The 18,110-nt window shown below is 60.6% G+C and overlaps 1 protein-coding gene across 1 annotated transcript; it reads right to left on the reverse strand.

The window, feature by feature from the left end:
• Window positions 1–369: 369 nt before the first annotated feature.
• On the reverse strand, window positions 370–17,654 carry LOC309602944 (secreted frizzled-related protein 1; the record flags this gene model as incomplete). Its single annotated transcript, XM_082337117.1, has 3 exons — window positions 370–692; window positions 10,621–10,698; window positions 17,120–17,654. The coding sequence occupies 3 exons, from the start codon at window positions 17,652–17,654 to the stop codon at window positions 370–372; spliced, it is 936 nt and encodes a 311-aa protein (XP_082193243.1).
• Window positions 17,655–18,110: the final 456 nt, after the last annotated feature.

Here is an 18,110-nt window from a genome sequence, read left to right on the forward strand (position 1 = left end):
CCTTTCTGCAATCGTGTAATCTCTTGACATAACTTCACACCCCTCCGCTTGCCCTCTTTACCCGATAGCTGCTATTTAAATGAATGTACATAACTGTACAGCAATAGGTCTTTGGATATTGCAGATGTGAATCGCGTGTGACCTCAGCGACCGTTTGGCGCACACGCGTCACACTTGCACGCCCGGGCGATCAGGAAAATGCCGGCAGCGGGGAGGCGGGAGGGCTGGGGTCGGCAAGGGAAGCTCCGAGGAGCAGGAGGGAGGAGCAGGAAGGCTCGGCTCCAGCATCCCCGCTGCAGCGGAGCGAGACCGAGCTGCCGTGCCGGGCTGCGCGAGGTCCAGGCGGCGGCTCTCCTGCCGCCCACCGCATCACTTGAAGACGGACGGAAACGTCGGGCAGTCGGGAGACTTCATCTTCTTCATGAACTTCTTGAATTCTTTGTTCTTCTTGTCCCACTTGTAGATGGCCGTCAGCAGGTACTGGGTCTTCACCTGGCGGCCCATGATGAGGAAGTAGTGGCCGAGGTTGTCCAGCTGATGGCAGGGGCAGTCGGCCCCGTTCTTCAGGAACAGCACCAGCTTCTTCAGGTTCTTCTTCCGGATGGGCCCCAGCTTCAGCGCCTTCCTCTTCCGCGGGACGATCACCTTGTCCCCGTTCTCCTTCTTCACTTCTTTTATGGTCATCTTAAGAGCTGAAAAACAAGCCGGAGAGAGGGGAAAAAACAAAACGACTCCTGAGCAGCCTTCGCCGGCACAAAGCCTTTGCTAAGCAAGGCTGGGGGCGAGGGGGCACGGGTGCCCCCGCCCCAGGACAGCGGCAGCGCCCTGCCCAGCCGCAGACGCCCAGCGACCCGCTCCGCACCGCTCCCACGTCCCCCTGCGCCCCTCTGACACCGCCCCGGCGACGGCTTGGCCCGGCGACCGCGACACGAAAACCCTGGCGCCCGAAGCAGAGCCATCCCCGCGCCTGGGAGAGCATCAAGGTAAAACCCTGACACCTCTCTTTCCCTTCCTCCCAGCACAGCCCGCCAGGCGCTTTTTATTTGCGAGGGAGCCTTGTTCAGCCCGCCATACGCTCTTTGCTAGCAAAACGTTAGCTGAGTAAACAAGGTGATTTCCCTGCTCTAGGCGCATGGAGAGACTCTTGAAAGGGCCGTTTAAAAGGTCAGCTTGGCTTCTCGAGCATTCGTTTGCAGTCGCTCCCGGCCCTCGGGTGCCTGTGAAACAAGTTTCCAAGCACTGAACATCTCTATGTTCGAGCAGCGAAGCGCCCTGGCAAACGGCCGTGCCCACGGGATCGGCACGCAGGAGGCTGCGGCACGCCGGCACCTTCCCCAGGAGAAGGTAGGGGAGTTAATCCGATACAACTTCCAGGGAAAATATTTTCCCCTTTGGGTTCAGCATTTTCCCCGAGTTAATCGCAATGCAAAAAAAAAAAAAAAAAAAATGTTCCTTTGCCACGACCATGAAGAAGAATTTAGTATACATGGGAAAAATGATGAAAATGTGTTGTACATTAAAGTATCACTTCTGTGCCATTTGGCTCTGCCTCATTTTTGGGGAAAAGCACATATGGCCAAAAATTACTAACATATTTCCATCATTTGGGAGTTTACTTCAGAGCTGCAGATAAATAGTGCTCGGATAGGTGATTAATTGTCTGCTGTCCCTTCTCATTTGACTCCCAGAGCGCGTGCAGCAGACGGCAGGCAGAAGCCTCTGGCTCTGGCAGGGAGATGGGTCCCCGCAGCATCGTTCCTTGAAATCCTGCTCTGCTGGAACTTGTAGCAACGAACGCACGTTGCTTTCTGGACGGCAGCTCTGCTCACCGTTCCAGACCCGAACGGCAGCAGGACAGCGCGATGACAATCCCGAGAAGGCAGCAGAGTCTCTGTATTACCCTCACGCTCCCAGCCACCGCGCTGGCAGCAGGAGTAATGGTATTTATCTGCCCGTGCGCCAAAAACGCCTGCTGTGTTTGCCAAGAGCCCTGTCATGTTATACTGTTACTGTACAAGAAAGTAATCCAGGACTGGAAACCTAAGTGAAATTTTCATTCCATCTGTTTTCCAAATTCAGGATGTTTAAGGAGCTAAAGAGACTCAAGCTTTAAGGAGCTAAAGACGCTGAACCAGATCAATTTGCAACAAATCTGGAAAATGAAGCAAGTCGTTTTCAGGCAGCTCTAAGCTCCATGACATTATTGGGCAGCAGCATCCCTCAATGTGAACCTCAATTTCTTTATCCGTTCTGACTTTGAACTCTTGCACTAAGCACGGTGGTTGCCAGTGCAGGAGGAATGGTATAATACCAGTAATAAGAGACTTTTTCAAAATGGCTTGTTTGCAAATTGCTTTGCTGTGATCGCTGCAAGTTCAGATCCTTGTTGCTAGAGGAAGAAAATCATCTGGCAGCTCGTGGAGGTGCTGTTCTACTCCAAGCATCACAGTCTATGGAAGACAAAAAGGGTCTGGTAATCCTGTGCCGTGGGAGCCCACGGCTGCTCCCTTCCCCGCGCGGCAGCAGTTATCTGTTCGCAAGCCAGCGATGCAGGTTCGGGGAGCATGGGAGCTACCCAGGTGAACCATAAATCCAGACGCGAACTAAAAACTCATCCAAACCTCACTCGTGCAAAGGAGCGCACAGAGCCAAGGTCAGATAACGCCAAGGAGGACCGACGCGGAGGCTGAGCAGGGGTGCAAGCAGTTTGGGTAGGACTCTGCTCCTCCCAGCAACGATGCCCTTCTTGTCATCAGCAGAGGGAGTCTGCAGTGCTGCCCAGGTGAAATGCAGCCTGGCTCAAGGACTACCAAGTTTCAGCTGCCTTGCTGTGGACTAAGCAGCCACACGAGCCAAAAAAAAACCCAAAAAAAGGCATTATAATCACTGCTCAGTTCTTACCCCTCTGCCAGTGACCTGGCTCCCCAGTCCCCCCTTGCTCCCTGCTTGGGCCACGTTCCTTACGCTCAGACCCGCTTTCCAGGCCAGACTCCCGGGCACGAAAGGCACGTTTCACGCAGCGCTGGCATTTTCCACGCACATCAGAAAAGCGGTGCCTGAGGGCACGTTCCTTCCCGGCTGCACACCCCGCTCTGAGCGCACACCACCACGCAGCAGGAGGTAGCCCCTGGGCTTGTGGCTTTCCCAAAACATAAAGGATTTGGCAGGGGGGACCATCGTGCGACTCGCCGCTGCTGCAGCTCACCTGGCATCCCCCCGGCCCCGGGAACACCTCCGCCCCAGCAGCGGGGGAAAGGCTCGAGCAGGACGGATTGAGTCTTGGCTCCAGGATCCGACCGAGCTGCCAAAGCAAACAGCTTCCTCCCTGGGAGCCCTGGCCTTTCCACTCCCCCTGTGCCGCACCAAATCTGTCTCAGCGCCGAGCAGGAGAAAAGCCGAAATTGCCTCCGAGACCCCAGGATGCGCTTGCTCGCACAGACTAAATCTTCAGCCGTCGCTGCCAGGAGGGAGCTGACCCCAGGCAGGGGACCTGGAGGGTTTCTCATAGCGCGCGAGCGTGCGCAGCCCTCCCAGGCCAGCAGCTGCAGCCTGCCGGCACCATGGCCACAGGACTGCTCCTGCATCGGCTGCAGCATCACCCACACCAGCCCGCACGCTGCAGCAGCTCTGCGTCGCTGCAGAGGAAGCACGCCAGCCACAAGCCCGTCTTCCCCTTTGCTCTCGTGTGATACACGCACGTTGCAGCACAACCTCTTATCAAACCTGTGCTCCCTCACTAAACTGCAATCACATCTCCTCACCTAACACTCAACACCTTCCACTTTTACCCCAGCTCCTGTTAATCGAAGGGTCCAGCATGTTCCTGGAGATGCTGGCTGAGGCACTCACAGTGAAAGGCCCTCGCGCCCTCCACTGCGAGCACCCGTAGACAGATGGCAGCCTCGGAGGCTGCAGAGAGACCATGAACTTCCCTGGGAACGGGAGCACCGATGGGACCAGGAGCCGACTCTCGGCCACGCCGCGAGAGAGGTGATGGCAGAGGAGCCCCGCTCTCTGCCCTCCCGGCAGCGCTGGTGGCCGGCTGCAGCCAGGACCACCCATAAAACCAGGAAAGCCCTTTCCAGCCAGGCATTGTCTCAGCTCTGCTTGCGACATTGCCAGCGCTGCCAAGACGCAGTGCCAGATCCGGCACAGCACGGTGCCAGGACCGCAGCCCCTGGACGCCAGGGCGGGAGGTGAGCAGCATCCCCAGGGATGCTGCACACCCCTCTGGGACATCCATGCCCGCAGGGATGGGGACAGGGACGACCCTCTCCGCCATGCGGGACTGGTCAAGCGGGAGGTGCTCCCCTCCGGCAGCAAGCGCGCCCCGGGGCCGTGCAGCTGACGGCGTTCAGGGCAGAGGGGGACTCCTGCGCGGCACAGGGAGAGGTTTTACTTTCGTGCCATACGTGGTCCCAAAACATCCTCCCTGTGAGCGCTGCCGGTACGTCTGCTTGCGGGCGAGTCGTGGCAGGAGACCTCTAGCGCAAGCCAGCGTCCGGCCGCCCACTTCAAAGGCTCTTCCCAGAAAACAGAGAAGTGAAAGTATTACTCAGGCTGGGAGGGAAAAAACCAAAACACAACAAAGGCAGATTTCAGGATTTAATTTGGGACTCAACAGCTCTCAGCCACGTTGTGTTTACAACAGCAGAAATCCTCCCGGGGCGCTAAACCCACACTTGCCCTTGCTCAGCCCCAGTGTCAATAAGCTGATGTCAGCCCGGGCACGAGCCACTCACCAGCGCTGTGCCACGGCCAGGAGAGCCGGTGCCGAAAGCCCAGCACAGGCACGGAGCTCTCACCAGATCCTGCCCGCTGCCACAGCGAGCTGCCAGCACGAGCATTGGACGTAGCTGCACTGCCCTTGCAAAAGGCTCCTGCAAAGAGCCTGCACGCCAGCAGCTAGGACCAGCTTTCCCCCAGCATCCTTGCTCCCGATGCCACACCACGGCATCAGCCAGCCCTTCCTTCTCCCAAAGTGTCAGCCAGCAGGACCACGCCACCAGCGACCATCGGAGTCGGGAAGAGAAGGCCAGCACGGGCAGCCTCATCCCCTCCCAGTCCTCCTCTCCTGCAGCCCCAAGCCGCCTCATGCTTCCCTCTGGATTGCTCCGACTCCAGGATGCCCAGGGAGGGCACGCGAGAGGGACAGCAGTGGCTCTGGATGTGCAGCTGCCCCGTCACCAGCCACAGCTCCCAGTAGCAGAGGGTCAGACCCCGGCCCGGGACGATGCAGCCCCGTTAGACCAAGCCACGAATTTGGCCCCAACTATAAATGGCTCATATCAGATGGTAGCAGAGCTCTGCTGTCTGTAATGCAGAAAGAGTGCTGGAGATATTAAAATGTCATTTTTTATTTCTACTAATATGAAACGGGGTATATGAAAGTGTTTGCTCACTTGGAGTGAAATTACTCTTGGCAGCAGCAGCTCCAAGAGCAGCAAAGGCCCCGCAGAGCTGGTTGGGGTCCAGCCTGACAAAGCACAACTCGCGTTTCATCACCTGAAACAATTCTTATCGATGTCCCTACAGCTCCAGCTTCCCAGTCCCACCCCCAGCGCGGGGAAAGAGGAAACCCAGTCTCCCAGGCAAACTGGGAGCACCACATTAGTGCCGCCTGAGAGCAAAGCACCCTCCTGCCCTGACACCAGCACCAGGGCTCGGGCACCCTCTCCGAGGACTGCGCTTGTACCAGGGCAGCCACAGGCTGAGCCCCTGCACCCTGCTCACCGTCCACCACCACGCACCCACCGTGCCCGTGCCCCACAGGCACCTCCAACCCCTCTCTTTCAGCACGCAGGAGCCCGGGACCGGGACGCCGTCTCTGCTGTTCTCCCGCCTGCACGGGCAGGGGCCCCACTCCAGCACCTCAGAGGCAGGGAAGGGAACGTGAGAGAAAGGAAAGCTCTGCTGTTCCTTCAGCCTCATTGCTCCTTCTTTTAGAAATCACTCAGAAGGAGGAAACCTGCCAGAAGACACATTAGGACTGTAACAGGAGAAGGCTGCAGGCAAGGAGCTGTCAGTCACGGGAAAAAATAAACAGCATGTATTGATTGTACTGCAGTCTCCAGCGCAGTGAGAGCCCGTTCAGCAGGTCCCCCCAGACCCCAGAGAAAGGGCAGAAACAATAAATAAAATCACCAAGAGAAACAGAGAGAGGAATGAACTCCAGGGCCAGCCCAGCCTGCACGAGGAGGGAGAAACGAACCCTGGCTGAGCCCAGGGAGGCTGGGGGGTGGCTGCGGGGGCACAGGAGGGCAATCTCACACTTCTTCATGCAGCCATCGCTGCCCCCAGCCCACCGGAGCTGCACCAAAACCTAAACTGCCATTAGCCCCCCAACATACCTGGCCCGGCCCCTGGAGCTGCCTTGTGCCCCAGGGGAGGGTCCCTGCACCACTCGCTGACACCTCTGCGCTCCCGCAGCCCTGCTCCGAGCCACGGGCGATGTTTCTGCTGCCTGCTCCCAGCCTTGGCACCCAGGCAGGCAGATGTGGAACAGCACTCACACACAGCCAGAGATGCAACGGGACCTTGCTGATACCGCAGGGAGCGCGGACTGCTGCTACGGCAAGTGACTGGGCAGCAAACCAGGTGCAAGGCTGGGAGCTGCATGCAGAGACGCTGGGTCAAAAATGCTCCCCCTTTCCTGGAGGCACTTGGCTGGTGCTTCCAAGGAGAGAACTAGGGTGGAAAAGAGGAGGCAGCTCCTGCATGCTGCTGAAATAAAGAAAGGAGAAGCTAATCTCCAAGTGTCTCGGGCAGTGCTGGCCCAGGTCCCCTCCGCCTACAGGCAGGGCGGCCGCAGCAGCAGGCAGACAGCGCCGAGCGCTTTGCCGGGGGTACAGGAGCATGCACATCACTCCCACTGCGTGGCTATCGCCCCAGCCAGAGCTGCATGGACAGCGAGACACGCTGCCGCCCCAGAGCCACCCTGCTCTGGGAGGAGAGAGCTCAATTCACTGCTGCTCAAACGACTGCAAACCTGGAGTCCTGCTGGCCCACGAGGCTGGCGGTCTCCTGGCACCCCTCCAAGCCACAGCGGCTTGTCCAAGGCCCTCTCCTGGCCCAGGGGAGAAAGGTCCCTTTTCTTTACAGTCTTCCCGTGTTCACAGCTGGATGCAGCTCTCTTCCTTCTCCATCCTCCAGACCGACATCGCTCCCAGGGCTGTTACACAGCCACCCTGGCACGGCCGCACGTCAGTGGTGGGCAAAGTGCTCCTCGCGTCTCGTCCGTAATGAGCCGCTGGGGCGTAAGCGAAACCCGCAGTAACGTTACTGCGGGAATCCGTGCAGGACCCACCAACAGCTGCCCCATGCAGCGCACGTTAGTTTAAACATTTATTGTACGTGTCTGGCTTTGATGAGGATCTGTAACCTGTCAGCTGCCAGTGTTTACCTTGGCGGATGTGCATGAGAAATCTCACTCCGAAGGGCTGGGAGTTTATTTTAGTGCCAGACAAACAGCTCTCCTTGAGAAGTCGCCCCATGACAGTAACCCCCCAAGACTAAACAAAGATCCGAGGGCCACGCGCTGTGCTTTGAGAAAACTTCCTGAAGGCGATGCCTCCTCCGCGGCTCCTCTCCACGGCTGGCCACCCCCAGCAGCACCCTGCGCTGCCCTCCCTTGCAGGGCACGGCTAAGGCCTGCGTCCCAGCCCTTCCCTTGCTCCGGCTCCCCAGCTGGCTACCGGCCGGGCACACCTGGAGGCAGCGCTACGTGCACCCAGGGCCCTCCTGGATGGGGAGGAAAAACACAATCACAGAAGAAAACACCAAATGCAGCTGCATGAAACCTACACCACCGACAAGCCGTGCAAGGGAGCTTCCCACCACGACTGAGGCTGGTGACAGGGAGGAGCAGGGGAACAAAAGCATATCCGAGACACGAGCAGCTTTCCAGTGGGCAGACAGAGCGATGGTCCACACGCAGCAGACACCAGCTGCGTCACGCTCAGCTGCCTTTGGACTTCTCTACAGTAGGGAGGTCACCTCGTTTTCAAATGAACAACCTCCTTCTGAGACAAAAAGAGAAAGCAGGAGTGGGAGGGAGGAGGACTGGGAGCAACCTCGGCATCAGCAAGAGCTCTGACATATTTAAAAAATAAAGTTACACGTTGGAGCTGCGGTGATTCACAGAACAAAGAATGATCCCAAATTCCTTGCAATGGTCAGAAAAGCATCAGACTCTGTTTTGGCAGAGAAAACAAATGACTTTACACAAAGCTAGAGAAACACGGTGATCTGGGCGAGCCAGGTGGGTGCGCCGGCGCCGCTGTGATACCCGACGTTACGACTAACGCGACCCCGAGGGCTCACACCAGCCGGTTCAAATCTAGCCACGTTCGCCTGCCTGAGCTGCTGTCACCTGGACGTGGGCACAGGGCGCTCGGTGACACCAGCGAGCTCCCTGACACGGCAGAGCGCGGAGCTCCTCCCGGCGAGCCGAGCCTGCAGAGCTGGCTCCCGTTTCTCTCCCGCCGTGCTGGGACCCAGCTGGCCTGGGAACAGGGACCCATCCCCACCACCCCAAACCGCAGCAGGAGGAAGGCTTCTGTGGAAACCTTCACAGCCGTTTTGGACTGATTGCGGGTAGGCACGGGGGCTGAGGTCTCCTCTACTTGCTGCTCCTCCGCTGCTCGCAGCGCACGGTAACACTATATCTGGCCACTTGCCGCAGCCCTACCCGGGGAGCCGCCTGCCAAGAAATATTTCCATCCTCTGGACGCTGTCACCACAAAATTTCCCAATAACCAACTTACTCTGTGGGCAAGTCAATGTCTCAAGCCACTCCACCGAGGCCGTGAATACTTCTGGTTTGGCCTCTGCTCCCCGTTGTGTAACTGTCCCAGAGCACGGGGAGGATATTTAGCAGCAGAGGCTGCTGACAAGCATGCGGTTAAACTCGTATTTCCCTTCCCAGCACTTGCCCACCAGCGGGACGCCACCTCGGTTTGCTCCTCACGTGCCTCCGGGGAGGCGACAGCTATCGCAGCGACCCACCGACAACGGAGCCGCCGCTGCCACCCTGCCAGCACCCCTCCTCCGGGACAGAGGTCCCCAAGCCCAGAGCCCCCGGACCGGGGCGCTGCCTCTGCGTCACCGCAAACCCAGGCACGCAGCCCCGGCCCAAACCAGGTGCGCCGGTCCCAGAGGCCGCTTGCTCCCTCGCCGCCACTGGGAAGCTCCCTCCCGTCTCTCCCCACGGGTGCAGTGGGGCAGGGGCAGCTCCTATTCATCTCTCACTCGTGCCTGCCCAGGGCAGAGCTCAGCGTGCCGCGGCTCACCCACCTCCGAGCGCTCAGCCCAGCAGTCGGGCGAGCAGCACATCCCGCTCCCCAGCCAGGCTGCCGCGCCGAATTCGTGCGTCCGTTACCCGACCCAGCTCAAAGTACGCACATTCCCAGGAAACTCTTACATGGGTGTTCCCCTTGATGCTTTTCCCTGTTAGAAAAAGTCTGCGCTGAACTTAGGACTTTTGGCATACCAAATCTGCAGGAGTTGAGAATTCATTTCCAGCAGAAAGGGTAATACGCCAACACGCAGAGCAGGTTTGCGTTTGCATAGCGCGCTCTGGCACAGGGCACATTCAAGTGCTAATCCCCAAGGAATGCACACCTTGTTCAATATGCCTTTAATAACCTTCCGGGAAAGTTACATACACCAGCAAGGATGTCAAAACCAGTTAATTCTGGGTTTGATCTGAGAAAGCTAATATTTTTCCCTGCGATACTTTTTTTTAAAATGAAGTTCTGTTTACCTGTGATTGTCTGACTCACTTACTCAGTCATAATATATTTAGGACACAGCTTTCAAGTAGCTCTGCATTTTTTAAGCTCACTGCTTGGCCCTAGCTAGACAAGGGCTGGCTTTGGGTTTTTACACCTAGACTTGACACGAGCAGCATAACTCTGCTAAAAAGAAACGCAGTGGTACAAGCAGTCTGGGGGACGGAGGAAGCTGGTTTGCCCCTTCACGACTGCAAGCAGAATAAGGGTCCATCCTAGCCATCATTCCTGCAAGCACACAGGAGCACGGGAACACCAGGGTTAAGTTACGAACCCCACCGAGTTCACCAAAGAACAGGCACTGCCACTTCTGCCCCATCCCCAGGCTCCAGACCAACGCCACCTGGTTCTCTGCTCGCAGCTGGGGCTGACGGCAGCAGCGGGGCCTCGCAGCCTGCGGCATCGCTGCTTCAGCGGGTGATCCCGCGCTTGGGGGCCTCGTCCCGCAGGGCGTTTCGCCAGGCAGGGCAGGAGAGACGCTCAGCACCGCAGCTGGGGCGATGAAGGAGCACAGGCACTGTCGCCAGGACCCTGCTGTCCCAGACTCCGCTGTCCCGGACCCCGGGTGCACTCAGCTGCAGGATCTGGACATGTCCAGTCCCATCCAGTCCCCACGCCGGCCTCTGCACGCCGACACTGACATCTAGAGGCACGCTCGCCTTGCCTCAGGGAAGGACCGCGGCTGCCCGCAGGCGACACAGCCACACTGGCCACACCGCTCTCAGGGTGGGCAGGGAAACGCAGTGGTCCAGGATCTGGCCCACACAGGAGCCGCGCTGCCCTGTGCCTCCCAGGGAAGCCTCCCCGTGCCCCCAGCGCTCCTCCTTACCAAACTCGCTGGCACACAGGTGCTCCACGATGGCCTCTGACTTCATCTCGTTGTCGCAAGGGGGACACACAGTCGTTCCTGGCAAGAGGAGAGAAGAGGTGGTGAGGAGCCAGCTCAAGAAGCACCGCAGAGCCGGGCTGCCCGTGCCTCGAGGGGGGCACGCACCCTGCCATGGGGTCCCAGGTCCCAGCCCCACGGGATGACACCCTGCTGGGGGCCAGGAGCCATCCACCAGCTGACAGGGCAGCGCCGGCCGTGGGCAGCCTCCTGCCAGCCCTGCTCCAGCTCCACCAGCAGCCCCAAGGCCCGGCACGGGCAGGGGCAGGCAGCTGCCAAGAGCGGGAGGACAGTGCTGGCAAGGAGAGAGGTTTTCAGGGCCAGGCACTCAGCTGAGGGGAGCCACTCGCCGCAGGGCATGGCCCACAGCCCGCTGACGTTCCCGCCCCACGGCGTGCCAAGGCGGGCACGCAGTGCCCAAACCCAGCACGGCAGGAGGATGGTGCCTGGGGATGGCTCACGCACCGAGGGGCTGCCCTGGCCAGGAGCCACCCCGGAGCCAGGCAGGGGGGCTTCAGGACTGGCACGGCCCAGCTCAGCGCAGTTTCCCCCTCGGTGCCAGGGACCACCCCACAGGCTGCCCAGGCATCGCACAGCAAGCTCCTCGCCTCCCTCGCTGCCCCAGAGCGGCACTTGTTGGTGACGGACCCGCACACCTCTCACGTGCACCACCCTCCTCCCAAAGCCCCTCCAGCATGACCCCGAGAGCGGACGTCTCCTCTTTTTTGTTTTCGGCCCAGCTACCCCCTGCAGGCCTGCGGGGCAGCCTCGCGGCTCCAGCAAAGAGAGCCGGCTCTGCTCGCCAGCCGCTGGCGGCGGCCGACAGCCTCCCCTTGGGAAACGCCAGCTCAGGACATTTCATCAGGATCCATCCCGAGAGGAAAGCTCGCTTCACCCAGAGAATAAAAATCTGTTTCCAGGTTCCCGTCTCCAGCCGGAGCAGAGACCACCCAGCGGCACAGACGCAGATTTGTGCTACTGGCGGATGAATTTATGGAGCTGGGAGATGCTGCTTCTGTTCCTGGTCCAGCAGAACAGAGGGCTCTTTCCCACACAAGGGAGTTATTCTCAGGGACAGCGCTGCAGCGAAACATCTGCCGGTCCCTGCGTGCAGATGGAGCGCTCGCCCCCTTCCAGCTCTCACCCAGGCTGGCAAAACCTGCAGCATTGCTGGGCAGAAAAAACAGAGAGGTCTCCCAGCAAGAGGGGAGCAGAGCCAGAACGGCTGGCGAGGGAGGCAGGGCCACGACCCGTGCCGACCACAGTCGAGTCTCCTCAGTCACAGATGCCCCATGGGGTTTCAGGCGAGACATTTGTTTTCTGTGGCTTGTTCTTCCCCTCTCGCCCCCCCAAACGCGTTCTGTGCCAAATGCTAATTCCTGAGGTCATGCACCATGTCTTTATTAATCACACATGGAGAGCAACTGGCCTTCCAATTGCCCCAATGTGCAAGTCACAAGGCAACCCTCGCAGCACCCAACAGCGGACCTAGCAGTCCCACTCCTGGGACCTCGGACCTGGAGAGCCGCCCATTGCCTGGGGAAGTTACTCTTCCAAAATCCTCACATGCAATTGCCGCTTTTACCATCTTAACTTAGAGCGACGCAGGCAGAAGCCAGCCTTTGGGGACATGATGACGTCCCCAACACTTTATTTTTAAAATCAGCAGTCAGAATATTTCCATCCAGGCTGCACATCTAATGAGCTCAGGATGAGGGAAAGGGGATGCTGGCAGGAGGGTGACAGCCCCGGCGGTCCGTCTCTGCTGCAGGGCCAAGAGTTCGTTACTGCACCGGGGACCACCCCAGGAACAGGAGGGGGTACCCGCCGTGCGTTAGCCCATCTCCGCACAGTCCGGGGTGCAAAGCACTTGGATGCCTCAGCAGCCAAAGCGCATGCTAGGAGACCGGCCCAACCTACACGGACCAGACAAACAACGTGAAAGCCACCTCTGCATCCACCCTATGAGCTTTCCAGGCAACTGAAGGAAAAAAAAAAAAACAAAAAACACCAAACCCAAAATGGAAAATCAGACTCATTGTTCCCTGGTGAAAACACAGGCTTTGTTTTAGCTGTGCTACAGCAGCCCCTGGGAAGGCTCTGGCACACCCAGGATGGCAGGGACCCCTGCGCGGCAGGGACCCCCACCTCGCTACGGCAAGGGCCCGGAGCCAGCGGCCATCGCGCGCGGGCTGGAGCCGCTGCAGCCGCGCTGGGCAGTCCCTTCTGCGGGGCCGCGCATCCGCCCCGCTTCCCACCGGCGACACAGCGCACGTCTGCCAGCCGCGCCGCAGGCGCGTCCTGCCAACGCTCCTCTCGCCACAGAAGACGCTTCCCTGCGGCTCTGCTGACGCCCCGGGCAGGGCGAGCGCTGCCGGCCGTCCAACGCAGCGCGAGCAGCAGCCTCGCCCGCGCACGCATCCCGCTGCCATGCTGCCGCATCCCTGCGCCAGGGCCAAGCCTGTGGCATGTCACCCCGTGCCGGGAGGGTCCCCGTGGCCTGGCAAGTGGCAGCGGGCACCCGGTGCTCACCCCGGCTGTGCGCTGGGTGGCTCCACGTGCGGGGACCATCCTCCAGCCCTGCCTCCAACAGCCCCATCGCAGCATGGATGTGCCTGCAGGGCTGCCAGGGGACACCATCCCGTGCCGAGGGGAAGGGAAACACTCCTCTCCCCGCAGGACGTCCCATCACACCAAGGTCAGGAACACAAATGCCAAGGGCCTGACCAGCTCCCACACAGCTCTGCACCCCAGGAAAATTGCTGTTTCATGGAGCCACAGCTATCCTGAAACTGCCTGCCCTCACACCCCTCCCGGGGCACCATGCCCAACGTCTTCCAGCCCACAGCGCTGCCCAGGACCTCACCTTCCCCTTCCCACACAATCCCAGGCTGAAGGAGCCAACAAGAAGCTCAGCCACAGTTTGGGTCCTCCCGCCTCAGGCAGTCCCGGCCACAGCGGCCCAGAGGCAGCCGTGCCGGCATGCGTCCGGCCGGACTGCACCCCGCGGCACCGGGCACAGCCGCCTGCCTCCCAGCCTACTGCCGTTCGGCTAGGACCCGTCTTCTGCAGTTGACAGCTCTGCTCCAAACACAACCTTAACCTGCTTCCAGCTCGCTTTTTCCCTGCTGACCATTTTCTAATGCCTGGCTTTAGAGGCAGCTTACTCCAGGGGCAGGAGAAGGAATGTGTAATGCTATATTAATCTGCAACTCCCCTGATGCATTCTGTGGGCCTGCAGGCTTTACCGCCTCGTGCTTAAGGAGAAAGGAATTCAGCAGGTCAGCTCTTTGAGAGGCAGAAACAAATTCCAATTTCGAGGTGTTAATGGGGAAAAATACTGAAAGGGCTCGTTCTTATTAGTGCCCAGAGAAAAGGGGGGACGCTGCTGGGTTCTGACCCCCTTTGAATCAACAGGAAACACACCCCAGTGCCCGAGACCGACGGGCCTCCGGGAGCCGGCGCTCACGGGGGACGCACGCAAACCGCGGGCGGAGGGGAGGACCCGGCACACGCAGGGACGAGGGCTGAGCCGCAGCGGCACAAGCGCGCTCACCCGGAGGCAGCCCCCGTCTGCACGAGGTGGCAGCGGCAGCGGACACAGCGCTGGGCGCCTCGCCGGGCCCGGCCCCTGCCATCCCTGCAGGCCACGCGCGGGTCTTCTGCAGGGCGCGGGAGCACCAGTGCAGGAGACCCGGCTGCGTTGCGTTACATTACAGCAGCGGTCGCAATTACCTTTAAGTTCGCTCTGCTCGCTCTAAGCTTTTTGGAGCAAGAGCGTCCCAGCACACAGCGTATGCGGCACACGGAGCCTCACCAACCGAAGGTTACTCCTAGGAGGACACACGCCAGATCCCTCTGCTGCAAACCAGCATGAACGCCATGAAAGCTGGCACACCTAGGGGCAGCAGGTCCAACCCAGCAGATTACTGGGGGGCCTGGCTTTCTCACCTTGAAGAAGCGTTTTCTAGCAAAATTGCTCGTCCCCTCACAGAGCAGCGCCCCAGGCAGTGCAATGGGCACAGGGAGCTTGGCCTGACACCTCCGGAGATGCTGGGGCTCAGCAACAGCACGTGCAAGGGTTTCTCTTGAAACACTTTCAAGCAGCTAGCAGATGTGAAGATGCCTGCTTACACTTTTCCACTGCATGCTGACGAGAGTTCACGTTTGCACAACGTTAGACTCACTTTCTGTAAACATCCTTGTGAACAAATCACTCATTTAAAAGTGCTTGGGACACAAGTTTGGCGAAGCCATTTAGCAGGCAGTGGTTTATCTGAGCGGCTGCAATACCTCCTTGCAATACTCACCCAGCTCCGATTTACAGTTTGCTCAAAGAACAAGTTAATACAAGGTAAAGCTTGTGCAGAATGAGGCCTCTCTGGCAGGCCAAACAGGACCAGCAATAGATCCACAAAGGACTCAAACCTGAGCTGATGTAATTCCTTCTAATAAAGTCACTTTAGCGATGCCTGTGAATGACAGCATGGTGCCCAAACACTGTGCTGATGGGCACGTGAGCAGCACCAAAAGCAAGCAGTAGTGTCCCACGCCAATGCTGCTGTCAAGACAGGTCTGAAAGGGGATCAGAAAGTTAGTTGTTAAACCACACAAGGGAAAACTCAGCAGACGCTGCTCTCCTCGAAGACTGTTCCCAGGTCTTGGGTCACTAACGTCTCTTAAAATGAATGACCTGCAAACAGCTCAAACTCCATTTCAGACCTGGAAAGGGGCAGCTCTACAGCAAGCAGCTCAGACCCAGCTGCCCCAGGAGCACGCTTGGCTGCAAGTCCCTGGGGAATAAATGCAACCTTTGTACCCACGATACAGGACATGACTGCGGTCTTGACCAAGGGTCTAGGTTCACACAGGACAGATGATTTTAGAGCCCTCCTGGAAAACAAAGAGCTTCCTCCAGCAATCACATCAGTAAACGCAAGCCACAGCAAGGAAGCCAGCGCGGCTGTGCTGCCGTCGGCGCCGCACAGGGAGAGGCTGGGTCCCCGGGAGCGAGAGCAGCCAGACCTCACCCCCCGGCACGGGTACACGCTTCACACCGAGACGTGACAGGGTCTGCCCCTGCCAAGACACGACAGAGTTGCCCTGTGCAGCTCTGGCGGGTGTCGAGCTCGGGCGTCCCTCCCTGCCTGCCCCCGGGCAGGCTGCCTGCCTGCAGCGACTGCCCCGTCCCGCTCAAGCCATGGCGCCCCGCTCCCTTCTGTGTGCCCCCGCGCCGGCTCCTGGGGACACCCCCAGGGCATCACCCCTCTGCTGCAGGATGCAATCCCTTCCCGCCCCGTAACTGAAGGGGTCCCTGAAGTATGAGTCCCGCTGGGCTGAGCAGGATAACGCTGCAGAGTCCCCGGCAGGCTGGGAGAGGCACCCAGCCGAGCAGGACGTAAAAGCCTTTGTCTGTAAAGGTAACTGCATGCGAGCAGCCGCTGCAAAGGGCGACCTTCCCTCCAGATGAGCTCCAGACACAGCGCGGAAGCCACGGGAATCGCTCAGCCCCAGGCGCGGCTCCCCCGTCGCTGAGCTCCTCCCGAGCGCTGCACTATCCCCTCGTGAAGTCGGGAGCACCCATCCCTTCCAATGAAGCTCCGGACGCAGGAAAGCATTGCACTCTTTTATAGCCCTCTGCCTTCTCCCTCTACAAATATCCCTCCTGCCAGCCTCCCAAAGCGCTCCGATGCAGAATGCCGAAGCGACCCCAGGATATTTCTTTATTTCAAAAGTTTTCAGCACAAGCCAGACTCATTGCAACTCGCACAAACACGCCAGTCCGGCACCAAGCAGACCTGCCGCACGTAACGGAACCGAACAAGAACGACGTCCACTTTCCCCAGGCATTTCTTGATCCGTCTCTTGCCCCCTCGCCAGCACACAGCCCCGCCTGAGACGGCAGGGCTGGATTTCCACCGCACGCGTAGCCACCGGCTGCCCGGCCTCTCGCCCCAGGACTGCTCGGGCAGCGAGGTACCCCACCAGGACGGCTGTCACCATTTACTCCGGTCAGGCAGCGCTTTCTGCCGTGGGGGACCACTGCTGCCAAGAACGGCCCGCGGGGAGCTGGGCTGGGGAGAGAAACTGCTGCCAGGGCAGCGCAGCACCTGGAGGACGGAGGGTCGGAGTCCGGCCCCGGTGCCCGCGCGGGGATCAGAGCGGCCACGCGCCCGCCGTGCCCCGGCACCGTCTGCTCCTGGGCTCAGCTCCAGGACAGAGGCGAGGAACTGGCAGGGTGTCCTGCCTTCCCCAGGACAGGAGCGCTCGCAGAGCGCTCAGCGGCTGGAGGAGGACTGCTGCCGAGAAGCAGAGTTCAGGCGAACCTCCTCCTGCCGCAAGACCCCCTTGAGTCCCACACAGCCCCTCCTGGGCTAACGCCTGCCCCATCGGCTCAGAGAAAAGCGCCCGGAGCAGGGCCACGGCGCTGGTCACGCCTTACCTTTGGGCCTGGAGACCTCGGTGGCGTTGGGAGCCGTCATGGCAATGCAGACGTCGTCCTGGGGAAACTGGTCACACTTGAGCATCTCGGGCCAGAAGAAGCCAAAGAACTGCATGACGGGCTCGCAGGAGTCGCGCACGGCCTCGCAGAGCCAGCGGCAGGGGTAGACCGGCCGGTCCAGGCAGACGGGGGCAAAGAGGGAGCAGAGGAAGACCTGGGTGCCCATGTGGCAGTTCTTGTTGAGCAGCGGCACCCAGCTGCTCGCCTGGTGCTTCACCTCGGCCATGGTCTCGTGGTCCAGCAGGTTGGGCAGCACCATCTTGTCGTAGCCCACGCTGTGGCAGAGCCGCAGGTCGGCGGGGATGGCCACGCACTGGTGGGGCTTGGCGTAGAAGCGCCCGCCCGGGTAGGGGCCCAGGTCGGACTGGTAGCTCACGTAGTCGTACTCGCTGGCCCCGCCGCACGCCAGCAGCCCGGCGGCCACCGACACCAGCGCCCGCAGGGCGGCCCCGCGGGGCCCCCGCACGCTGCCCATCGCCCCGACGGCGCCGCCCGCTGCCGGCGGCCGCCCCCGGGGACCCTCCCCGCGCCCCCACCGACGGCGCCCGCTGCCGGTCCCCCCCCCCCCCCCTCCGGACGCCCGGTGCCGCCCCGAGCCGCCCGCTGCCGCCGCCGCTCCCGCCGCCGCCCCGGCCCCGGCCCCGGTCTGGCCCCGCCGCGCCGCGCCGCGGGTTTGTGAGCCCCCGGCAGCCAATCAGGGCGCCGCCGCCCGCCGCGCGCTCGCCCGCCGGTGTCAATCAGCTGCTCCGGGAGCCAATCCCGCTCCGCCCCGGCCCTCCCGCCCCGCCCCGCCCCGCCCGGGCGGGCCCCGACGGCGCCGCGCCCCCGCGGCCGGCTGCCGGCTCCGCGCCCCGGGGCGGCCCGCGGCGGCTCCGCGGGCTCCGGGACAGCGCCCGGCGCGGCCCCCGGGCCGCCGCATCGCCTGCAGCGC

This window comes from Platalea leucorodia (genome assembly GCF_965183815.1).
Source record: "Platalea leucorodia genome assembly, chromosome: Z".
Classification (NCBI taxonomy): domain Eukaryota; kingdom Metazoa; phylum Chordata; class Aves; order Pelecaniformes; family Threskiornithidae; genus Platalea; species Platalea leucorodia.